Raw genomic sequence first — 24,902 nt, forward strand, 5'->3', positions numbered from 1 at the left:
ACCCACACCCTTTTACAAGCCAGTCAGTCCATCCAATAGCGCCGTCAACCCGCCAACACCCAGCAGCGCTCCGGCCGCCGCTTTCCTCCCTGTATGACTCTTCTTCCCACCACTACCGTACTTGCCACCGTCGCCATATCGATCTGTGTATCGAGATCGACTCCTCTCGCGGTCTCTTCTGCTGCGTCGTGGCCGGTCGAGTTCAGATTCTGACGTCGTTAGGTCGTCGTCGTAGCGTCTGTTTGATGCAGAAGATTGTGGGCCGGATGGGTAGCCGGGAGCGAGGTTGTTCATGTAAGACGAGCGGAGAGGGGAGGCTTGCATTGGGTGATTGGTATTGTAAGATGAGTTTGAGGGGTGGAGGTGCGGCGGGTGTGGGGTAGTGTTGTTGGGATAAGGTAGTGGTATATTTTGCGCTGGCGATTGCGGATAGTAAGGTGGAGCACTAGTATTTGTCGGTTGGGATGGGTAGCTGCTCGGTTGGGTTGGATAATAAGGGTTTCGAGGGGACTGAGGTGGTGGCGGGTGATGTTGGCCATACTGCTGGCCTGGAGGTATCGGGATTTGTAGGTTTGGCGTGCGTGCGTTTAGGTGCGTTTGTGGTAGCGGAGGAACAAGACCTGGGCCTGGTGTGGACATTGAGCGATCCAGAGGCGGCGGTCCTGCAGGTGGAGGTGGGAGTGTAGAGTTCAGAGAGCTGGTCGCACGATGAAAAGGCGGATGCGTGTTTCGAGCTACTGGTGTGCGGTCTCGGTCAACCGGGTTGCTCTTCTGTGCCATAGGTGATGGTGGTGCCTGCCGGTGAAAAGATGAAGTCCTTGCCTTGGGTTCGGCCGGCGGAGTAGGCGGCGCATTCTTTCGATATATCTCAACTGTCCGTTCTACGAGACGCTTGACTTGGTCGAACTGCAGCGGCCGCTCAATGCAGAAACAAGTCTCAAACTTTGTTCTCCTACCACTTCTTCTCTCTTTCTGCACTTGAGTGTATGGTAGCCGCGCTTCTTGAATAGCTTCTTTGCATACCCAGCTTGCCATTATCTCAGTCCAGCTATTCCGCTCCGAAAAGGCAATAGACGGCGATTGGTCAGTATTTGAACCGACTTGCCTGGCATCGATATATCTCCAATAGTACTTTCGCGTGCATAGCTTCCACGGTATCTCAAGATCCACGTCGACTTCTTCTTTGGCTTCCATAGCGGCGGCAGCCTCAACCGGGAGACTTGCCACACTAGCCCTTGATGAATCAGATGAGAGATTCGTATTAGAAGTGTGGGGTGTGTCAGTGGGAGTTGGTGGTACTTGAGAGTTAAAGTTTTTCTCAGACTCTGGACTGGGTATGTTGTTTTCCATGAATAACGGCTGTGTGTCTCTCGACCCGTCTGATTGTCGTTTGCTTCCACCCGAGGCCCTAGATCTTCGAACCTGCTCTTCTTCACTATCCGATTCAACTGTAGCTTGTTGAGCCTGCTGTCTCTGCTTCCGTTGTTCAAGTTCCTCATCTTGAAGACGCCTCTCGAACTGAGGCAAACTGGTCAATCGTTCGAGCAGGTGTTCACCATGTGATGCGGATGTGCTGCACACGGAAAGGAGTCTCTTAGATTCTGTGTGTGCCGACGTCGCGAGGCCATGTAGCCCCTGATTCTGATATGGATAGAGGTGAGACGGCGTGGGTGGTTCATCCCGCTCGGCTTTGACCAAACTCTGTGAGCTGTCGTCTTCCATCAACAAGCGCGCATCTGACTGTGACGCATTTTCGAAAATTTTAGAGGCGGCAAGAATCGATAATTGTTGCTGGATAATAAGGGTCTCGAGTTGCGTCTTTTCGTTGTCAACAACTTTAGCTGCTTGTTGTGGTGATACTGTAGGACGTAGTCTAATCCATTGTCAGCCCTTGTTGTTGACCAAATCTCGACGTGTTCATCACTGCTTTAGCAAGGGGGTACTATGTGGTGTTTGACTGAATGAGTGACCAAGGTGGCCAACTCGTCTGAGGAAAAAGGTATCGATTGACTTACTTCGACCACATGACACTCTGCGCGGTGTACAATGTCTGCAGTAACACCGAAAGAGTAGTGCTCAAAGCCTCGAGATGAGCCACCAAATAGGCCAGCCTTGTTGCCATAGACGGTTCTGATAGCGACCGACTATCCCCTGCATAACGAGCGCTATCCCTTCGATTATGGTGCCGAAATTCCTCTGTCGATATGGCCGATTCGAGGCTACCCATAACATTCTGTGACTGTTCTATTACATCGTCCAACATGTCAAACGCCTGTATAATGTTAGTTTCAGGGAATAGAAACCATTTTTGTTGCCATGAAGTCCGAATTCTAGAGGGCTGTCTCTGCCCTGTAGTATGATGGTCGATATCTATACGACGAAGTCTTATCGACGACAGCCTTGTAGGAAGTTCGGACACTATATGGCCAGCTCCTCGGAACAAGTTAAATTAGAGCCTAGACATACCTCTGGCGATGGCAACCGATCATCCTCCTTAATGATGGTGCCGACTTGCTTGAGAATACTGGCGAATCCATTGATCCCGTTTGCAATCTCAACCAGCTCTTTTGCCGCGTCAGGTGATGTAGCAGCTGTCTTGAACAGATCCAACGCAAGTGCCGAACTCCTCGAAACCACCGGTAAAATAGCTGCGAGTACTGCCATGCTCGCCGGAATGTCGAAGTGCAGTGTGTCGAAAGGTCAAAGGGAAAAAAGCGTGGCAATCGAGTGTTGAAGTGGAGCCATGAGCGGCAGGAGTAGAAGGCAAAGTGGTTTGACATGTATCAATGTGTCCCTAGCTAACCACTATTTCTAGCTTGTGTGAGGTCATAGTGTAGGTCCAATGCAGGGCTCAACTGACCGACGACCAAATCCGGCGAAGATCATAGCCTGCTGATTGGCCAAATGCCCTGGCAGAAGTATGCATATACGCGAACCGTTGAATTTACGCATCCATTTCCAAAAGGCTCGGCAAAAAATCAGCGCGCGGAACATGCATGTCATGGATACGCAGAGGCTGTGCACTCTCGTCATGGTTTGCGACGAGTATCTTTCAGGCGTTGCTTTGGCCCGCTTCTGGAACCGTGGCACTCGACGAAGCCAACTCCTGCAGTATGCATACATAGGTGTGCGTCCAAAATTAGGAGCCCAGAATATTTGCACACTCACACTGTGCCCTGAAGCATTACTGTGTGTACTCATCAGAGGTCCCCAAGAGCGGCGCCAACAGTGTGGCGCAGGACGCCGGGTATGCGGACGAAAATTGGCCACATGATGACTGTTTGAACCTCAAGCTAAGGGTAAGTGTGCACACCAACACAGGGTGACAATGAGACTGTTGAATCTGCCTCGCGCTCCCTACATGTTGCATCCGTAAGCGTTGTGTTCCTGTAGGACCGGTGAAGGCCGCAGTCGTGGCTGTTCATAGACTATATAAGTCGGGTGTCTGCAGTCTTTATACGCAAAAGGTCCGAACATGTGTGCGTGCCGTATTTCGTATCGTGCGCCCTGTGTAGGATTGCCAATGAGAATAGGCGGCTAGGACGAGTGCATGGCTGCATGTAGCCGACGGTAGACGGGATGGCAGCCATGTTCATGGAAGAAGAATGCGCAGGACGAGTGTCGTACGCCAAGTAAACACTCCGAGTGCTTTAGGAAGCGGCCGGCCAGCGAAGACACGATAAACAAACAGCTCACAAACAAATGGAAACTTTTTTGAGGCGTCTTCCCTGCGTAATGCATCTGGACTACCTGATACTCTTTATCCATATTTGGTGTGCGCAATTCCCAGCCTTGCGGTATTCTGTTTCAACGCATCTTATAGGTACACATATGACTACATGCAGTATACAGAGGCTCAGTTATGAACCAAAGCCGCCAAAGTCCCATTGCTGCCTGCCCTGGCTACTTCCTGGTGATAGGGTTGTGTATTGCTGCACAATGTTCCAGTCAATCCTATCCCACCACGCCTCGAGGAACTGCCTCTTCCCCCGAACACCGTAGTCCTGCAGCCAGACATGCTCCCAGGTGTTGACGCACAGCAGTGGCACAACATCAACGCCGCCCAACGCCTTCTTGGGCCCTTGGTTTTGCATAGTTGCCGCAGCCCCGAATGCCCCAACCTTGTTCAGCGCTTGGTACGAGTCTGGGTTATGCGTGTTCAGGTCGTGCGACTGTCGTCTGTAGTGGGCGCCTGACAGCGGTGATCCGGCGAGGTAGGTGGGGAGGATGCGCAGACTGCCAACGGCTAGGTCGTCAGTCTGCACCAGCCAGACGAAACCCGGCCCGAACATGGCCTCGGCGGTTGCAAGGAATGTCTCGCGCAATGTGTCCATGGACGAGAAGTCCTTGTTGATCTGCATCTCAAGGTCCTTGGTCGGCCGTGATTGCAAATCCGGGTTTGTGTTGAGGCCGCGGAAGAAGAAGTGGTTGTTGAAGGCCATGCTGGCGACATTGAAGGCATACGCTTTGGTCGGGTCGCGGGCGAACTCAATAACGAGCGCCTTTGCCTCCTGGTTCTCGTACCCTTGGCCTACATTTGCGATATCAGTCTCGGATGGCCCCTCGCATCGCAATGGCAGATGGCATACCGTCAGTCATGGTGTTCAATTCGTCAATCATGTGTTGCTGATAGTCGGTATAGGCCGTCTTGAAGCCTTGCGGCGTGAGCAACCGTGGAATGCCCTTTTTCTCAATTTCCACATGGTTGTCGAGCGCAGGAACGGTGTATTTGTTGCGGGCGAGTGATGGTATTCTCTATTCAGCGTCAGTCCCCCTCCATCACCACCGTCACTGCCACCGCCAGAGCCAAACATACCCTCCAAGCCCCAGCCGCAGACTGAATGGCACCCGGCCGCCGGGCCAAACACCGTGCAATCATGGTATGTGTGGATTAATCGGGCGAGCGATCGAATTGTCGGGCCCAAGTCGTTCCTCCAAGCTCATCTTTTTCCCCGAGCCTGGCGGGCTTCGCGCTAGCCCCGCCCGGCCAATCACGACGCGCCCTCGCCACGACTGCCCAAAACTTCCAAACCGCAAGCGCCCGCATCCCGTTTCACCCACTCAACTGCTGGCGAACGCAGAGCCACACGACCCCAGGAGCCGCCTGCCATTGCCAACCATGCTAGTAAGGCTGTACAGCTGTCCTGCCAGCCATACATTGCATGCTGTCCACTCGGCGCCTCGACTGCTCTATTTGCAGAACATGGCTTGACCGCTCGCCAGCGTCACATGCGGCTCTTGCATCGTTGATTTTTTTTGCTGGTAAATATATTCAAGGTAAAGCGGGTCGGTCGTTTGTCTGTCCCATATGTTTCGCACATCGCTCTTTGCCGTCTGTTTCTCTACTTGTCGCTTTCACAGTCGCTTTGTTTCGTTTCGAGTCACGTTATCGAGCGTCGCCGGTCCGACCTCTTCACTATAATACCCTCGACTATATTCTTCCCATCACTATCACAATGGCTCCAATCACTCCTTCTCCAAGGCTATCACGGATATCCGTCCTATGCCTCTTCATTTTCTTCATCACAACCACACAAGCATCCGCTCTCTTCGTACGCCAAGCACAGACATGTGGAGGCAACGCTGAGCTTCAGCAATGCGGAGGTGACTTTCCGTCTTCCTTCTGCTGTCCCAAGTCTTCTACTTGCATGAATCTTGACAGTGGCTCCGTCAAGTCTGTCATTTGCTGTCCAGCTGGCTCGGACTGCTCTTACATCCAACCCACCACCTGCGATGTCGCACAGCTTAACGCTACCCTACATCCAGAAAACCAGATGCACCTCTCGGGGACTGATGGTGTTGAGCTACCAAAGTGCGGCGATAAGTGCTGCTCTCTCGGATATACATGTCAAGGCAACATGTGTGCCAAAGACACCTCCCCTACACCGTCTCCATCCAACCCCTCTACCCCAACACCCTCACCCTCATCCACTTCCCCTGCCTCTGCATCTCAAACCTCAGATTGCCCAACTTCTACCCCAGTCGAAACAAAATCCTCGTTCGACGGGCGTTCCTTTGCCGCAGGCTTCTTCCCTGGCCTCGTTATCGGTGCCCTGAGCACCATCGCTCTCCTCTGGGTCATCAAGAAGCGCCGTGAATCGCAATCCAAAGAGCGATACTCTGGTGATTTTGGGCATGTAGCACGTCAAATCAGCGACCCAATCTACGACCCCCAGCTTGCCGCACGTACAGATTTCATGCGGAGGGGAAGTCGCTCAGTGGCCTCTTCTCCAAACTCAGCCGACAGGATCGCGCAGGGCATGAAGGAATCCAATAACACTGTCGTTCATGGCTTCACCCCCAGGATCAAAAGCATGTGGGAGCGTACCCCGAAGCTGAACTTTGGCTTCGGTTTACCTGCAACCCCTGCACCTCCTGCTGTTCGGGCAGGAAACCCTTATAACGATCCTTATCAAACACCCCCACCAAAACCTAAGCGCATTCACTCGGCACGCCGCACGAGTTCGAGGCGTACCAGCGCTATACCGCCTCACGTTCAACCCCAATACCAGCAGGGCCGTCCAGGTGTAGGGCGAGTAGACAGTTCTGAAACTATCGATGTGCTGATGCCGACGACGGGAAGTGGATATCCCATGAATCACAACAACGATTCGGGCTTCTTGCAACCCCCACAAGCTCCTGGTATGAGAGGCCCAAACCGCTACACAACGGATTCTGCCCATACGACTTTTACCAAGTTGATGGAGCGGGCGGGGTTTGACGAGGAACCAATGCAGGCAGTCAGAGACTGGAAGACCCCCCGAGTCTAGCATTGGTTCCTTCATTCTCTCTTTCTCTCGGTCTTTCTTTTTCCGAAAAACTACCTTCTTTTCACGTACATACCTTTTTTTTGACTCCCGACATTCTTTACTCATTTCCAGCGCCGGCGTTTTTTTAAAAAGGACTTTCCTTTCACACATACCCACACAGAGGGCATCGCTGTTCTTTGCATATTTTCGGCTTTTAGCATCATCGGTCTTAGGCGGCTTTTGTCTTTATTGTTTGTCAACACTGCATTGTTTTTCTCTTTTGTTCTATGATACCACTATAAATCTGGCAGGTCCCTTTTTATTACGACTGAGTTTCGCTAGAAATTGATGACGAGGTTTTATTTGAGTAGCGAATATCAACGTCTACACTCACTTCTTTGTTCTTGTTCATGCTTTGATAATTTTACAGTGTTCATCATTGCCTTGCACCTGTCTCACTATGCAAGATCATGATTCAATATCGCAATCGCATCAATATTTTTTTTTTCCAAATGTCATGTACATAGCAAGCCATCTCAGGACCTCCCTTTCATGTCCCCGTTGGAAATGACAAAGAAGAAGAAGAAGAAGAAGAAGAAGAGAACTTCTTGACTCTCCAATCCCTTCCTTCCTAAACATCCACCATAACCTCATCCGCATCCGCAATCCTCGCCTCCACAGCCCCCGCCCTCAACTCCCTACCCACCACCCTCTCCATTTCCGTCCTCTCGACGCCCTCACCCTCACCCCGCCTCTTTTTCCCAAACAAACAATGCCAAAGAACATGCTCAGGCACCACCTCGCCATCCCCCTTCTTCCTCAGCAAATTACTCAAAGACGCATTTTCCAACTCGGCCGAATTCGCCTTATCAAGCGCCTGTTCCCCCAGACCCTCGGTACTGCCCTCCCTTCCTTTCGCCTTGGCACGATCCCGCTGAGACGAAGACATGTGCTCCAGCCTCCTCTTAACACTAATCTCGTAAATTGCCTCTTCGACAGTACCAGCCACTAGGTACATGAACACGGTTGTCCCCCTCATCTGGCCAATCCGATGCACCCGACTAATCGCCTGCAGCTCAATCGCGGCGTTAATCAGGGGCTCACAGAGGAAAACGTACGTAGCATTCACCAGCGTCAGGCCTGAAGAATCTGACTTCGCATCAAGCAGCAAGCAGTCGACGCTGGGATCAGACTTGAATCGCTGAATGCCGTCGCGGTCAGCGGTGCTGGTAGCGCTGATTTTCCATTTCTTGAATGCGTCGCGCAGGACGACGAAGAAATCGCTGAATTGGGAAAAGAGGATGGATTTTGCGCCTGGGTCATTGGCGCGGAGCCATAGGAGGTGGCGGGCCAGCATATCGATTTTTGTGCCGTAGGAGCCCGTGAGGGAGATTGTGCGGATTTCGCGCATCGTAGTGTTGCTGATGGAGGAGTAGATGGAGGGGGAGGAGGGACCGGAGGGTAAAGTGGAGGAGGAAGAGGAGGAAGACGAAGACGAAGATGAGGTTGTTTGTGTTGAGAGTTTGAGGCTTGTAGATGTAGTCTCTTCTTGCGCTCTGATTTCAGAAGGCTTGTAGCTAATGTCTTTGAAGTCGGAGGAACTAAGTTTTTGCTTGCAGGTTGGACAGCTGCGGTGGGTGCGCCACCATTGGTTTATACATTCTTTGCAGTATTTGTGGCCGCAGGTTGTTAGGAGGCCGAATTCAATGTCTTCTCGGCAGATGATGCATTCAGCGGTGGTCTCTTTCTGGTTCTCACTTCGGAGGTGCTTCAGGTAAGTGCACTTTGTTTTGAAACCAGCTGCGCTGTCCTTCTTCTGTGCTCGCAAAGCCTCCGTCTCATTGAAAGCGCGAGCGTCAAAAGTTGCGTCGAGGTCTTCCTTATACTTGACAACCGTGTCAGAAATGTGCTGGAATTGTCGGTAGTACTCCAGACGCTGGTTCATGGTGGTTCGAAACATTTCTTGCTCTTTCTCCAACTCGGTGATGGCCTTTGCTTGATCCGTAGCAATAGTTTGTACCTTCTTGAATTGCCCCTGAAGTATGCTCAGTTCCGAAGCGGCGCGTACGTCGCCAGCTTCTGCCTTCCATTGTACGCTGTTGATCAGTGAGCGGATGCCAGATATCACCCCCTTCAAAGACCCAGCTTGCAACATGCTTTTCAGCTTACGCCGCACATTTGCAATCTCAATGACCAGCTCAGGCGCGTGCCCACGATCTGCTCCAGGCTCTTTTTTAAGGGCTTGCCTCTCAGCAGCCTTCATTTCATGTTCGATAAGAGTATCCTGAAGGCCGTGCACAGCAGCATGACGGTCGGCGACCAGTGTGCGCAGAGCCATGATGTAAACGTAGAGTTCATCCTGGACCTTTAGTGACTCATCATACTCCTCGCCAGTGGTCTCTTGATCATCATCATCGTCCATCAAACGTGTCAGAAGAATGTCGACAATCTTCGAGCGCCATTTTTGTATCTGCTGCGTTTGTGCATTCAAAAAGTCGCTGATATTGTCTATCGTATCAAGGATCCTCCGCGCTTCAATGCCACCTAGATTTGGAAGATCATTGATCTTGGCTATCTGATGAAAAGGCTTCTTCGCGTTGATCCTTTCCATATGCTCCTTGGCTCTGGTCTTTGATTCTTTCAAAAGCTCACGTCGGATCACTTTTGCTGCTTCATAATAAGTCGTTTCAGATTTGTCTTTTTCGTGCCAATCTTCTGAATCTGGTTCTGTTTGTAACGGGTCTTCTTTGATTTGGTGGAATGCTGTAGCAGTAAAGAATTGTGCAGCATGCTCAAGCTCCAAGAATGATCGCAGTGACCTCCGTAGGACGGGAATGCGGCCCATGTTCTCGACGTTTTCCTCGTCATCCTCGTCAAGATCACGAAGACTGGCTGTAGATGTCCGACTGAGCTTTTCTTGCTCGGCCGCCAACTCGGCTCTGCACAATGCAATGTATGACTGCGCCTCCAATCGTGCGGCACTATAGTATGGAAGTGCAGAGTTTGCTCTGTTGGCGAAATCTCCAGCATATGCTTGGATGTGACCTTGTTTGAGCAAGCAAAGAATCATCTCACGGGCTTCTGCTTTCCATTTGCTGTCGTTTTGTTCTATCATGATCTCGAGAACTTCATGCACAGTTCGTAAAGTACCATGTCTTGTTCCCAATGCTTTCCGGTTCTTGCGTCCCACGTTCGCATGGAGACATGTCTGGCGTAACCTGACCAGCCACTCTCGCATTCGTTCAATCTGTTCCGCATCCTCTAGTTGACGGCCTTCTTCCAACGGCGAACCCTCGGGTGTGAGCCAGCAAGCATCACACATTTGGCGCATCATCTCATCGTAATGCTGTTCCTCGATAGTAGTAAACGGAATAGTAATGACAATGCGCTTCTGCGGCGGCAGCTGCAGCTCATCTCGAACCTTATCTTTAGTATTCCGCACTGTAATCTCATGAAAAATATCCTTGAAGGAAGACTTGTCGAAATTGCCCCAAACGGCTTTGCTGTCTGCATGAGCATCGCAGCGAAGGAATACTAGAAGGCCACGCAAATCCTGAACATCCTTGCGCAGAGGAGTCCCAGAGACGGCCCAAGCGTTGCAACGTGGTATCATTCGAGCTACTCTGGCGGCCTGACTAACTCCAGTCTCCACCATTTGAGCTTCATCAAGGCAAACCCTCCACCAAGATATCCCCATGAGCGGGCTGCTTCGGCGCTCACGACGGTTAGTGTGCCGAGAACTACGATCCGGAGGAGGAACCGCGAAATGAATTTCGCGAGAGAGAACCTGGTATGTGGTTACAACTACATCGTGTTGCATAAGATGGTCAACCGTTGCTGCTGCATGGCGATCTTTGGGTGCTGATGCCGGCGGGAGCCCTGTGTAATGACAGACCTTGAGCTCGGGTGCGTGGACATGCATTTCGCTTATCCACTGCTCCAGAATGGAGGACGGGGCGATGATCAATGTAGCTCCAGAAGGTTTCACATGGGCCCCTGTATATGCGTCGTAGACGTTGCCTTGAGGGATTTCTCGCTTGTGGTGCGACATGAGGGCAATCAGTTCGACTGTCTTGCCCAGACCCATCTCCTCCGCAAGTATTCCGCCTCTCAGTAACCTCAGTTTATCCGCTGTGGCCTCAGATAGATCAGTTATTATAGTACCCCGGAGCTGGCTTACATAGCACAATCGCCCTGTCGCATCCTGTTTTGGCCTGAACGATGTTGGCGGTGAAGTATTGACGAAAGGTTGGAGCGCACCCGAGGGAGAGAAAGTGACTCCTTCCCGTCGGAGAAGCCAATCCACTGTCCTTTGCTGGAATGGCAACAGTTTCGTCTCGGTCAATGCCTGCCCAATACGGGGTGAAACCTTGAGATCCCGTGGTGGAACATGGACTGAGTCATAGAAATCAGACAGAGTCCATGTGTTGTTGTCCTGCGGAACGGCATCATTCATATAGGCAGAGAGCAGCTTAAGGTCCTCTTTGGCGCAGTGACCGCGAATAGTCTCATCTTCAACTACTGATATGCCCAGCATCCAGCGTATCTCAACTTCCAACTTGTATGCGACTCGTTCAGATGCGGACCGACGTAGGAGACAGCGACAAAAGGCGGCCCTAGGTCCAGACTTGGACATTTTCCCGTGTCGCGTGGTAGCAAGCGTGGCGGCGTTCCGAAGATGCGGTAGTATCGAATCTAGCAGAGAGGCGGGGGCTGTGACAACCATTTCCACTCCCGTGTTCCCGACCATGTTGAAGACCTCCATATGGAAAACTGACTGGGAGGGATCTCTTCGAACCTTTTCCAATGCAAGTGCTATGGATTCTTGCGACCCAGCCGAAAAGTATGTCATGCTTTCATCCTCGCACGAGGTAGTAGGCATGTTCTGCAATTCACGTAAGTCTAGTAGTACCATGGAAACGAAGTACATGTACCCACCAAATCCAGAGATATCTTGACCAGAACAACGCTCTTCTCATCGCTGAACTCTTGTGGTGGTTTTGCGGGGACAGCGTCGTCATGGCCAAGTTTGCGCCGCTTCGTGGGTGGCTCTTCATCTCTGCGCGACTCGGATATGGGAAACAACGAGTGTATGGTACGGACACAACTTAAGGCATCCGGGGCGGGAGATGACAACTTCTCTCCCTTCTTCCGAGCGTTGACGGGTACATAGAAACTTGCGCTCAAAACACGCGCGCTTCCCTGAAATGAAGACATCAGAGTAGAGGTGGAGGTGGAAGGGGTGAGGGGTGGCGTAACACGGACAATGTGAACGCGGAGGTGTGATCGCATGTCCGCAGATCCTCGACGCGCTAAGATAAGTGATAAGAGACCAGGGTCCCGCCCCACTTAGGCTTCAGATACATGGTGTTTTGCTCCACATATCTATCGTCTTACCTTTGCATTCCTTGTCCTTGTGAGTAATAGATGAGGACTGATATGTGTTTGCGGGGTAGCTGAAAAAAAAGATCAAAGCTTGCAACGGGGGGATCATGGAAATTGCGTCATCATACCAGAAATATGCATGTGTACATTCAATAAGAATTGTTTGCATTTGCGCTGGAAAACTATACAGCTCAAGAAATCCAAGCAATATCCTTGCATAGTACCAGGCACTTAAATGAGTCAGGCCATATTCATAATGTAACAGAACTTCCTTTCTTGCGCAGCTGGCAATTATCCTGCTTGCGGCTGGCGGTCCCAGTCATTCCAACGCGTAACCTCAAACAGGCGTAAATTCTTTGCTGCCGGCGAGTAACCGGTGGCTAAGGTAGTTGAACAGATCATGATGAAGATATCCGCTAGCACCTTCCACACGTCCGACACGCATGCCCTGACTCCACTAGCTGGTCTACCAACCAGGATTTGCGCTGGCCCTCCTTTGAGAGCCTCAAGGCAGCAGTGCTCCGCAATGCGACGGATTCCATGTGATCCATATTGCGAGGCTTGTTCTGAGGATCAGACTGGCTGCGTCGGCCATTCTTGTTGATCTGTGTTCCTTGAGAGCATTCCATATAAGTGGGTGAAGACACATGAAGAACCCATTGGCTTGTGTCATGTTTCCAGAAGCACAGCAGTGTTTGTCTACTCTATCGACAGCACTTTCTTGATCGGCTCTGCAGCCTCGATGAACTTCTCGACCATCGTATCAAGCTTCGTCAGATCATCCTTGCCTTTCTTAACCTCGGCAATAAGCTTCTGCTTCTGCTTGAGTTTCTCCTGCCGGCGCTCTTCCAGCTTGAGGCGGACTTGGTGTTCGTGCTCGATGCGCGCCGTCATGAGGTCGTGTTCGGTGGATTCCTTGTGTTCGGGGAATTCTTCGAGGAATTGCTCGAGGGGAATGAGGGGTAGTTTCATGTACTTGTGACTGCGCGCTCGTTAGTATGCAAATAATCCACTAAGTCACAAGGGAACATACTCATAGTTTTCAGCGGCAGAGATCTCTGAGCGCAGCGACTGCTCCTCATACTTCAAGTTGTGCAGACCCAGAATGAGCGCATCGTTGACAGCCCTGTCGTCTGATGTTTTGGCTTTCTCCTCGCGCACCTTGAGCACACTCTGCCTATAAAGAGTCTTGATGACGGACAGTTGCGCGCGGATGTACTTTTCCCTCTTTTCGATCTCGCGCATCGCCTTTTTCTCATTGTCAAGATCCTCGCGCGATTCCGCCTTTGAGCTTTTGGGGTGAGCGAGCTGAAAGTCTACCAGTTCGTTGATGAGCTTCTTGAGATTCTGCACTTCCTGGTAGAGACGCGCATTGTGCGGCGTCTTTACAAGATCGGCCATGTTGACAGTGGACAGATCCGCCGGCATGGCCTCACCGGGTTCTGGGTGCGAGACTTGTTGGTCAGTCATGGCGGATTCCCTAGTCGTTGGCCGCTCCGTCGACTTGTGGCCTGTTACTGGACTTGGGAGGCACAGTGAGCTTGCACTCGCATTGCGCGTCTCTCAAAGGACCGTGCGTCCTTGTTCAACCAGCACGTGATCAGGCGTCACTCCCGTGTGTCCCCCTGCGCAGTGGCTGCTTTTCCGCCTTTCCTTTGTAATCCATCTCGATCTCCCCTGCCGCCATCATCAACACTTGTTGTGCATTTCAAGCCTCCAATGCGCCACCACTAGCCCCCTTGCAGCATTGCAAACGAATGGAACGAACCAGACTGCTCCAGGCAAACATTCACCTTGCCCATCAGGTCATACTGGCTGCGGGCACACCCATTCAAATTCGAACTCAAACGCCATATCTGCGTTCGCTTATCGATCAAGGGATCTGTCGTGTTCGCATTGCGCCCACGATACGCCAATCTAAAACGCTGGGGAGCACTGATCATGTGTTCTGTTGGTGCAAAGGCAAAGGCGCATATCCAATTTGCTGCCCGAAAGGACATTTTGCTTCTCGCTCTACTAGATGTTTATTTGGAGGGCTAAGACCTTCTGACAGATATTGATTGCAGCCACTTGAACATTGGTACGACTACAAGCCTAGCCTTCGGGCCCATGGCTGTGGTACCAACACAAGCCTCGGGCCATTACGCAATGACGCATGTGGATTAAAGCGCGGGAACAGTCCAGCACACCGGTTTGACATTCCGGTATTATCGCGGACATACTACATGCTTACGGACTTGTGCTTACCCAAGTGAGGTTTTCTATGCCAATGTGAATACAATAAGCCCGTCTTGAATCCGGACTCCCCTACACTTATTCAACGTTCATTCCCAGCTGCACTGCTCTTGGCTCCTTGCATACTTACACACCTCCTCGTCCAAGATAGCGCCGGTTTGATCGGCGTAAATGCAAGCTCGCCATGTGGACTCGCCTCCTATATCTTGATTACTATTTCCTTTAGGGGAAAGGACCTCGCACCCGCTACGGGCAAACGAAAAATCACAGGCACAGCGCAGGCTTGAACAGCGATAAACGGCCGAGTGCTCAAGAACAGCTTAGGCTCCTCTATCTTCCCGAAGGTCATCCCTGACCGTCCAGTAGCGTGGCCAGGGCCATTGCTGAGTGGCGCTCTAGCGTGTGCTTTGGGCAATTGAAACATCCAAGCCTTGGAGGATATCGCGGAGGATTTGCAGGCCTAGAGGATCCAATTTAACTCTGTTTTTAAGAAAGACCCTGTCACGTCAAGACCGCAACGTCCGTTTTCGAGGCCCTGGCAACTCTTACCCAAGTAAGGCGGTACCGACGAACTTGGAAATCCTAATCAGCCCTCGGCAAAAGATAGCTGTGCGCTTGGCTACCTAACTATGGGCTGCTTGCTTCAGTTTCAACTTTTGCTCCGCATTGCCGAAACCTTGCCACAGCCTAGCGCCAGTCATTTTGCGTGTCGACCAAAGTGTATCGTGAGGATGCAAACTCTGAGGGAGAGGCTGGCTAGTCCTCGAGTCTGTTCGACAGCGCTGATGCTAAGGCCCACTTCACAGTAGTAGTCTTGATACTTATTTGAAAGTGCCGGACGAAGGCTGTGGGCGCGGCAATCAAGTCGCCCCTCCAGCTGCTCTCGGCGGCTACTATGACAGATCTTGATCAGTGTGCCGCGCAACCACACCTGACTCGGCAGCAAGGGATGGTGAAGCAAATGCCATAGCCGTACTGGGCACCCCTACCCGACCATTACGTCGCCGTAATCGGCATATCACGTATGCGTAGGATTCTTTTATCCGATTGCCAGCCAAGCATAATAAAACGGTGCACATTGTGCTGCAGCCTCAGTTTCCTCCGGCTCCGCACCGCGTTGGACTAGGGACTGTACGGACGCATGAACGATACCAGCCACCATGACAATCGCATTCCTGGGTTGTGGCGCATGTTTAAATTGCTTTTTCCAGCCCAAAACCGGCGCCCCATCCTTGGGAGATTGAGGGTATCCATATACACAGCAGCTAGCTGATTGATATTGTTACCTCGGACCTGTATCGATGACGTCGAAGAAATGCACAAACCGTAATGATTTGAACAACGAGTAATGCTGAGATGGCCTTGCAGACACCAATCCGCAAGTTGCGTTATCACCTTCTAGTTCAGCACACACATGCACGTGGTAGCACAAGACGCATGCTAAGCGCAGATCAAGCTCGCGACAGAGATCAGCCCAAAGATGCCCGCCTGGCGTTAGTGCCAAGTGCCAATACCGAGAAGAACATTGTCCCGACTTGTGATATCAGCACCAGCTAGAACAGCCCTAGAACGGAGTCGACCGGTATTCTAGGACTGGTATACAAGCGCGGTGCTTGGTAAGATGGGGCAGGGTTCGCAAAAACAAAAAATTGTCTCTTCGACCCATCGGACCAGTCCCTAGTGCCCCCTCACGGGCATGCACTTTCACGTGGCGTGGCACCTGTCATACCCAGGGCATCCCTGGACGGGTTGGAAACTCGCCCAGCAGATAGTGGGCTTAGGACCGGAGCAGGCGAGGGTTAAACCTTATTTCAGGCCTCTCGAACGTCCACTACAAGTTTCGGAGCTAGAGCAATACACGCGATTCGTTAGTATGCGGGTGTTTGACTCGGCGCCCATACAAGCTAGGCAAGCGAATGGGCTGGCTTGCCGTGGTACCTGTTGTTGCTTGGAGATGGGCTCGAGTCTGGGCCGCCCAGTGGTGGACTGTAAAGATGCCTCATTGACCCGTCTGTTGACTTGCGTTCTTCTTTTCCCTAGTTCTCGTTCGTTTTCTCCATCTTCGTTATGGCTCCAGCAAAAGAAACATCGCTTGACCTGTGCAAGCGTGTCAATGTACAGGGCAATACCATTGCAATTCGTATGCTCGAATACCTGAGCACAGCAAAGGTTCCTCTACAAGGCTTCGAGCAACTGTCACGAGAGTTTGTCGAACTGTGTCAGGTACGATTCTATCACTGATCACTCTTACAATGAAGCTCACAGTGATGATCAGGTACTATGGTCTATTGAGTCGGGTGTTGCAGAGACCAACAAGACACGCAATGGGCTCCCCGTTGAAATTACCCAGGAGCTGGACAGACGTGTCCGTCAGGTTGGCGAGGAGTTTGCCGTTCTCGCTCAGATGGTCAACAAATGTAAGTTTCAGTGACAAGCTACATGCTGCCTGCCTGGGTTTCTGGCCCAGATAACCGTGATTGTCATGTTGCTAACAAGCATGTTACAGTTGTTGACAAGGAAAACCACAAAGGCGGGTTTGGCATGAAATTTCGAATGATGTTCGCCGATACCGATGTTGAGAAAATGCGCCACACACTATCACGGAGTCGTGACTCCTTAAAAGTCAGCTCCGCCATGTTCCGATGGACAATCGGCGAAGCCAAAGCAGATGCCTCAATGGGAATCGGCTACGCGGGACTGATAGCTGCATTGGAGCGTCTCAACCCAAGCAAATCAGCGTCCCTCCCTCCTGTACATCCTGCCCCAACCTCGAATCTCCCACCGACACCGCCAAAAGCGAGTAGCCATCATGGAGACCGAGACCCACCAATGATGCCTGCTGCCGGTCGCATGGATAGGCCATCGCTGAACGAACTTCGTCACGAGGAAGGCCTCTCCTATCACAGTAACCGTTCGATTTCCCGGCAAGACGAGAGTGAGCTAGCTTCAGGTATCGTCGACCTCCACAAGAACTGGCGAGCACCACCAAGTGCCCGCTCGAGTGAATCAACTAGAGACACAATGTACCATTCAAATGGCCGTTATCACGATGACCCGGTTTATGAGGAAGTGGTGTCGTCATACTCGGGTCTTTCGCCCATAGAAGAGAAGCTACGTTCTCTCAGCGTCGGTGAGCGCTACGAAGATCACCACTCCGCAATCAAGGTCGATTCCCTTGTGGCCTCCCAAAACTGGGGTCCACGTCAGAGTGGAGGCTCAAAGAACGTTGGCGGCAAGGCGGCGTTGTTCAATGCTGTCGAGCAGAGAAGACACCGGATACTCGAACAATTGCTTGAAGGCGGTGCCAAAGCAGAACCACATGTCGAATCTGCCATGCTTCGAGTCGCTGTACACAATCAAGATGTAGAGACCCTTGTACTACTTCTGCGATACGGTGCGGATGCCAATGGCTTTGACCGTGAAGGTGTTACACCCTTATTCGCTGCTACCCGCGGCCAGTGCATCGAGTGCGCCAAAGTACTGTTGAAGCATGGTGCTGACCCAAATCTGTCGGCGGGCCCTGACTCCGAGTCACCTTTATCAGCGGCTGCATCTCAGAATTATCTCGACTTTGTCCAGCTGTTCCTCGCTAACGGCGGTGACATCGGGTTTGTCATGGAAAACGGCTCCACTGCGCTCATCTCAGCAATGAACAAGACAACATCACCAAAGTGTGTGGAAGTAATGCTGAGCGCAAAGGGTGATCCCGACGCGAAGAACGGAGAGGGTACAACCCCGTTGTTCCAGGCTATCCAAGCGAACCGCATAGATTTGATGACGGTACTGCTTGACCACGGCGCGAACCCCAATCTCCCTGGTCCCAAGCACCCTCTGTGGCCATCGACCTACAAACCAAAGGCCCTGCAGCTTCTGCTTCAGCGTGGCGCCGACCACAAGAAGACGCCTGGTGTCATGGAATTGGCCTCTAGTTTGAAGAAGCTTGAATCCATCAAGATCCTCATGGAAGCTGGTGTGTCGCCCAACGTACGGAAGGACAACGTCTACACACCACTTTGCTCGGCCATCCGTGATAACAGCCCTGAGATTGTTACATATCTGCTCGATCACGGCGCAGACCCCAACTTCAATGCGGCAGAATATCCCGCTTTCAAGTGCATCACTCACAAGCGCACACAGTTCCTCCCGCAGCTAGTAGCAGCTGGCGCAGATCTCAATAAGCCGAAGGGCATCATTGAGACTGCTGTAAAGTTTGATGATAAAGATGCGATGATCTACCTTCTTGATCATGGTGTCAACCCCAATGACCGAACACCAGAGGGTTGCACAGCGCTCACCACCGCCATCCGGGAAAACAGGGGTGAGCTCGTCGACATTCTCCTTCAACGGGGAGCGGATCCTGCAATTCGAGGCGAAGACTGGCCCCTCTGCATGGCCGTCAAACGCCCCGATATCCTCAAGAAGCTTCTTGCCGCGACACCAAATCCCCGTGCCTTCCGCGGTGTAGTAGAAATGGCCGTAGTCGCCAACGAGCTCGAAAGCATCAAGCTCCTCCTTGATGCCGGCGTCAGTGTTGAAGACAAGAACTGTGGTGTCTTCTCCCCACTTACCACTGCCATTCGCGAGGAACGCAAGGTCATCGTCCGCTACCTCCTCGACGTTGCCAACGCCGATCCTAATGCTCCAGGCGAGCACCTACCCATTGTCAAAGCCCTCCGCCGCTATAGCGGGGATACGGAAATTATCCAAATGCTACTCACCCGCGGCGCCGATATCAACAAAATGCACCGAGGCTGGAACGCCATTCTGCAAGCTGTTGAGAATGGTGATGCCGAGATTCTGAAACTCCTTCTCGACATGGGCGGACCTCCTGATCTACAGGCCCTTGATGAGTCTGGCCGTGCTGTGATCGACATCGTTACAGAGCGCGGCTGGGAAGAGGGTCTCGGACTGCTTTTCCCTAACGCGGGCGGGCGGTCCAAGCAGTAGGTAATTCCCCCTCCAGTGCGTCATCCTCTCCTCGATTGCCTTGCATGACAGATAGGCTAACAACAGCCGCAGCAACAACAGTTTCTCTATCAGCGATTGGAAGTGGATGAGTGCAGAGTTGGAACGAGAGATTCACAGTCACAGGTATGATGATTATGATGATGTGGCAGATGATTGCAGTCAAGCCTCGAGTATGCTTTTACATGTATGATTCTTCTATCTTGCGCCTAATATCTTTGCTCTATGTTTGGCTGCTCATCTTTTTTATCACGATATTGTTCAAGCGGAATGGGAATTGCCGAGGGGATAATTTTCTTGTTGCATGACGGAGTTGGACACATATACCACAAGCTCACTGGAGCGAAACTATTTCCTTTGTTCATCTAAGTAATTCTACTTTTTACCTATTCATCGCACCATATCAGCCAACAATACTCGGTTTCATTCACAAACACGAGGACTAACTCGTACCCACATCAAGAATCACCCCGGTAATCGGTCCTACAAAACTTGCAATGCAGGGTATATCGCGCCATAGACCAAAAGTCGTATCTTGTTTGCAACCCGCGGTCACTCACCCGCTCTGCCGCATCTCACCGCAGCTATACGGGATGCCGTGTCGTGCACAGAGCGGGCGGGCAAAAAAAGTAAATAGGCCCGTGGGTCCAAACTAATCCCCCTGCGCTGCCCCAACCGAAACCACGATGCAAGCAAACACCCCGAACATGGCCCACACTCCCCCGAGCTTGCACAAAAGCAGATACCCAGACATGGGGGACTACAGTAGTGGTAACAACTAACCCCCCACTTTTCCCACATCTATCCAAACTCTAAACCCACTGTGTACTAAGAACCCCATTACATGCATGCACCGCGCACGCAAGCACAACGTCAAAAAAGGAAGCAAGCGCAAACTTACCCACCTTACCACCCCTCACCCCCCCTACCCCTCCCCTGTCAACAGCAACCCGCCCCTCGTATTACAAGGTCAAATATGCCTCGCAGCGCATCCAACCAGTAACCGAACAAACCTCCAAAAGCTGTCCCACCCTGTGTAATCTCGCATCAACACACACGATTCAGCTCTGCGCGTATCCGCCCTTGCAAAACCTGCTTCGTTTTGTGGCGCCCTTCATATGCTTCATGCTATCGTAATCACGCATTACCATTCTCCACCTTTTGCCCTTTTCCACCTCCACCTTTTTTTCTTTAGCCCTTACCCTCCACCGCCTACTTACTCCACCCTTTTTTTTGTGTGTGTTGCCTGGGCGGGCGACCTCGCGAGCGAGCTCAGCCGCACCACTACCAAGACTACCCTAGTCCTAACTCTCCCCCCCTCCCCCCCCCAAAACAGAAACTACTCAGTCCGCACATGCAGCCGTCCTTTTTTTTGTTCCTTCCAAATCGCTAACAATATCCAACGCGCACGTACGCACACACGCACGCACGCGCGCATTCCCATACCTCGTGCAATCCGCACGTGAGACCGACTAGCCCCAAACTTTAAACCAGTTAAGCGGAGGGGGTGGGGGGGCGTAGGGCAAGGGAAAAAAAGCAAATCCTTCAAAGATTGGCGTTTACTCTTTACTAGTCAGACTTATTGCATGGTTCGGCAGAAAAGTCGCAACATGGCCGTTCCGATTGTCAGCATAAACGTGGACGCAGACGGAACAAATGTGGAAAGTGGGGATTTGTAGTGTGTAGGTAGGGGATGCTGGGACGTTAATGCATGAAACATGCAGAGCACGGCATGTTAACCTCCGCATTTTTCCCCTCCCCACTCCCCACTCCCCCCAAAAACGGTTTTTGTTGGTTATTAGGCGTGCTGTTTTGGGTAGCAAAGCCATTTTTACGCCCGTAAGGGCATGAAAGGCAGAGGACTTGATCACTGGATTTGGACGCGGAGGGTGATTTGCATTGTTGATGCTACTAAATGACTAAGTTTTAAATTTTCATTGTCTAAGGGGGGCAATGGTAGGTGCGTTTGCTTTCTGCTGTGTGTGGGTGAGTTGTTTTGGGTGGGTGGGCGCTGCGTGTGTAGGTAGGTGCGGATACGGATGCCGATCGACTAGGAAGAGAGCTGGCGGTAGCGGATAAGATAGGTTCGGGTGAGAGAATGGGAGGGGGGGCTAAGCTTCAGAAAGATTGAGGGGTAGTGGCTGGCTGGGTTTCTGGCCGAGGTACGGAGGCCTGAAGGCGACAAGGAGGCGTGGAGGATAAGATGGCGTGTGTAGCGAAGGGTGCGTGCAGAAGGTTCGGTGCGGACAGGGCTGCGGGAAAGGGGAGTGATCTTGGAACCGAAAGCTTGTTGACGAGTGGCGCAACGATACAGATTAGGTCCGAGAGCGCCTTATGTCTTTCTCGTATGAGAATACGGATAGTTCAGGTGCTAGAATAGATAAACTTTCAGTGATGTAAATTTATTGCAGTAGATTTGCTACGTTACATGCTGGTCGTTTGCTCATGATGAGCCCAAAATCCCTTCCCTCTAAAGAATTACACCACCAAGAAACCAGAAAGGGTATAAACTATTGTCTCGTAAGGATCGAAACAATCGAGAAGTAGTTGGAAGTCGTAAGTCGTAGACCAGCGGGGCACATGCCGTGCCACATATTTTCGTGAATGAAGGGCGACAGAGAACATGAGTCTCCAGAAAAGCAGGCCGTTACAAACGCGACATGATGAAAAAAGCGCGTAGAGCATTTCGATGCAGAAATGCAACAGATATAGAAACAAGGATGACGACGCGGAAAGATCTATGCAATAGCATTACACGCTTGGAAGCCAGAAGGAAAGCAGGAATTGCCCGACGAGACGCGACGTATACTTTGTCTGGTTCGTAGGCGAAATGCTTACTGCTTGTCTTCTTTGCAAGAAGTCAACTATTATGTGTTAGCACGAGTTCAACGTTCTTTCAATTACATCGGAAATACTCACTGTTCTCCTTCACCAACTGCGCAGTCTGCCTGACAAAGTTTACACTTGATGCGTCTCCAAATCCAACCTCCTTCTCCCAATCGAGATCGGCATCACGCATGGGATTACACTTGCGGTTGTACTTCCACCGGAAGATCTGTTGCACAAAATGCATCCTGTTGTCAATTTCACGACACGCTTCATCCGCCATATCTTGTGCATCCCTCTGGTCGAGTCCCTCAGTCTGGGCTTTGGTCAACATCACAAGGTGGATGGTCTTCTGCTGATCCTCAAGAGCCATGCACATGCCCAATACAGCCACGAATGCCGCAAGCCATTTGTCACATCCTTTGGATGATTTGAGAATTTGTTGTAACTTGTTGAGGACATTGGCCTGGATGGATCGTTGGAGGCGCGAGAAAAAGTACTTGAGCTGCCGGTTCGTCATGCGCGGCGATGTGAAGTTGTCCACGTAAGAGTTGGGTCCACCATATGAATGCATACGGGATAGTGTTGCGACCTTGGTTTCCTCAGCAATGGTGAGTGTGTGCGACATGATAAAGGTAACGATGATAAGGCGAAAGATTTCACGAAGGAGCTTGGATTCGTCGTCCGACTTTGGCTTTACGCGTGTCATCAGCTTGAAGAGCTTTTGCTGGAAGTCATTGTCGTCTTCCATCCAACAAAGCTCGCCAAAAGCGTCGAGGTGGTGGTCAACGATGTCGGAAATATACTTGTCGTACTTCTTCTCCTCATTGTGATTGATGTGTACCATGCCTAGTGCTGGACTTCGCTTCTTGATTGGAATTCTTTTCTGGGTCGTTGGGTCGAGCCTGTATTGGATCTGTACTAATAGCTCGTCTCCACGGGGAATAAACTCATAAACCTTGACAGGAATCCGGGGCATGCTGTTCTGGCCGCATGTCATGAACACTGTGAGTTCGTCATTGCCCCACTGTTGAATGTATTGGGTGACAAAGCGAGTGAGATTCGAATCTTCGTGCATCTGGGTGACGAGTGAGGGCAAGAAGTAGGGCGACAGGTCGATGAGCTTCATACGGTTGCACCCAAGACCGCAGTCAGCATTGGGCCGCTGAGATCGCTTGAAGCACCGGTCGCAGATGTCTCCAGGACCGCACTTGTCTCTCTGCAGAACACAATGCCAACATGCAACAATCTTGCGCATGTCGTGCGCTGCTTTGGCGACCGTGGGCTCCAAGTGAGTGCCCAGGGCTCTGCCTCCAGACTTCGCTGCTAGCGCTTTCTGCGCTGCACTCCGAGACGATTCCGGCTCAGGAGACGCATCGAATCTCATCTCGGGCACGCCACTATGAATTACATGGTCTACTTTCAGAGTGTGCATTTGTGGTTGCTGCAGATTCCCAAATTGCTGCGTCTGAAACCGATCCACCATCATCCCAGGGTCCGAATGCTGGTAAGTTGAGTACATGCTGTCAGAACTTCCAGGGCTAGGCACAGATGGGCTGATCTCTGGCTGGAAGGGAGAAGATGGGTGAAGGCCGGTTGACGATGTTGCCGATGGTGACGCTGAAAAGGCATTGTTGGTAGTAATGTAATTCTCGGTGAAGAGGCTAGAAGTGGCATTGTAGTTGACAAAGTTCTGGTGGTCCGGTGGTGGTGAGGATACTCTCTGCTGCATATCTACAGAACCGCGATGTTGCGTGTCAAAGGAGCCTCGATGTTGCGTGTCAAAGGAACCCCGATGCTGCACATCTAGAGAGCCACGATGCTGTAGTGGCGTCTGTGGGACTGGATCAAACGATGGAGCGAGGTTCTGTGTTGGGGAGAAGAACATGTTCTCATGCATCGGAACAGTGGGCTCGCTGGGCGAGATGAGAGATGAAGGGTCGGTGTAATGCGCCGCCCAGGCGTCCACATCGACCAAATACTCGGAGTAGTTTACAGGGTCGCTCGCTGGGTCGAAGATGACATGGCCCGACCTAGGTGTCATTGATGATCTTGAAGGTCCCTGTCCGTTCCAAGGGTCATAGCGGGGTGGCTGGGTGGTGTAGTTCTGGTCGTACATGTTGTTCTGGGAGTGCATCATTGGCATTTGTTGCGCTTGGTGGGCTTGCATGCTATACTGCTGCTGGAATACTTGCGGGTCGGCCATTGTAGCATTGAAGGCTGCTTGGACGGCTATGGGCACGTCAGCAGAAACTCATAAACAAACCCAAGGGCAACGTACCTTGGTCACTAAAGGTACCGTGAGCAGTAAAGAGCATGCTGGAATCCATGGTCGGTAACCCGGTAGGCGAAGTCTGCGATGCTACGGTATTACCGTTTTGATGGTAGTAGTTGCGCATGGATTCGGAGTCGAGCATCTCCACCTCGAACGAGTCACCGTCGGGCGTCCTTACAGACGTAGGAGACGTTGAAGAGCTACCATTGTCCCATAACATGTGCTCAGGATCCTGGAGCAGTTCGGGCTGCTGTGATGGGCCCCGGCTCAAAGGCGGCGGGGTCGCAAGCGGTCCAGGCGAGTGGCCGGTATGATTGACCAGAGAGTCGGTTGGTGTCTTGGAGCGCTGTCGCGCATCGTACTGGCTGCCGAAGACAAAGGCATGGGGATCGACAAGAAGAGCTTGGTCTGGATAGGTGTGGTACTGCTGCGAGTATGTCGACATGGCGCGCAAGTGGCCACTTGGG

General features: G+C 51.7%; 6 protein-coding genes across 6 annotated transcripts; 1 reads left to right on the forward strand and 5 right to left on the reverse strand.

Annotated features, from left to right (window-relative positions):
- Positions 1-12: 12 nt before the first annotated feature.
- Positions 13-2,664, reverse strand: COCMIDRAFT_36547 (uncharacterized protein; the record flags this gene model as incomplete). Its single annotated transcript, XM_007689537.1, has 3 exons — positions 13-1,873; positions 2,016-2,272; positions 2,467-2,664. The coding sequence occupies 3 exons, from the start codon at positions 2,662-2,664 to the stop codon at positions 13-15; spliced, it is 2,316 nt and encodes a 771-aa protein (XP_007687727.1).
- A 1,196-nt stretch (positions 2,665-3,860) lies between these two features.
- Positions 3,861-4,879, reverse strand: COCMIDRAFT_94660 (uncharacterized protein; the record flags this gene model as incomplete). Its single annotated transcript, XM_007689543.1, has 3 exons — positions 3,861-4,531; positions 4,590-4,755; positions 4,817-4,879. 3 exons carry the CDS (start codon positions 4,877-4,879, stop codon positions 3,861-3,863), a joined length of 900 nt encoding a protein of 299 aa, XP_007687733.1.
- A 577-nt stretch (positions 4,880-5,456) lies between these two features.
- COCMIDRAFT_26106 (uncharacterized protein) lies at positions 5,457-6,770 on the forward strand (the record flags this gene model as incomplete). Its single annotated transcript, XM_007689529.1, has 1 exon — positions 5,457-6,770. One exon carries the CDS (start codon positions 5,457-5,459, stop codon positions 6,768-6,770), a length of 1,314 nt encoding a protein of 437 aa, XP_007687719.1.
- A 610-nt stretch (positions 6,771-7,380) lies between these two features.
- On the reverse strand, positions 7,381-11,966 carry COCMIDRAFT_94699 (uncharacterized protein; the record flags this gene model as incomplete). Its single annotated transcript, XM_007689544.1, has 2 exons — positions 7,381-11,634; positions 11,688-11,966. 2 exons carry the CDS (start codon positions 11,964-11,966, stop codon positions 7,381-7,383), a joined length of 4,533 nt encoding a protein of 1,510 aa, XP_007687734.1.
- An 867-nt stretch (positions 11,967-12,833) lies between these two features.
- Positions 12,834-13,604, reverse strand: COCMIDRAFT_5082 (uncharacterized protein; the record flags this gene model as incomplete). Its single annotated transcript, XM_007689521.1, has 2 exons — positions 12,834-13,116; positions 13,168-13,604. The coding sequence occupies 2 exons, from the start codon at positions 13,602-13,604 to the stop codon at positions 12,834-12,836; spliced, it is 720 nt and encodes a 239-aa protein (XP_007687711.1).
- An 8,481-nt stretch (positions 13,605-22,085) lies between these two features.
- COCMIDRAFT_94629 (uncharacterized protein) lies at positions 22,086-24,880 on the reverse strand (the record flags this gene model as incomplete). Its single annotated transcript, XM_007689545.1, has 3 exons — positions 22,086-22,198; positions 22,254-24,392; positions 24,442-24,880. The coding sequence occupies 3 exons, from the start codon at positions 24,878-24,880 to the stop codon at positions 22,086-22,088; spliced, it is 2,691 nt and encodes an 896-aa protein (XP_007687735.1).
- Between the last annotated feature and the right edge of the window lie 22 nt (positions 24,881-24,902).

This window comes from Bipolaris oryzae (assembly GCF_000523455.1).
Source record: "Bipolaris oryzae ATCC 44560 unplaced genomic scaffold scaffold_60, whole genome shotgun sequence".
In the NCBI taxonomy this organism is placed as follows: domain Eukaryota; kingdom Fungi; phylum Ascomycota; class Dothideomycetes; order Pleosporales; family Pleosporaceae; genus Bipolaris; species Bipolaris oryzae.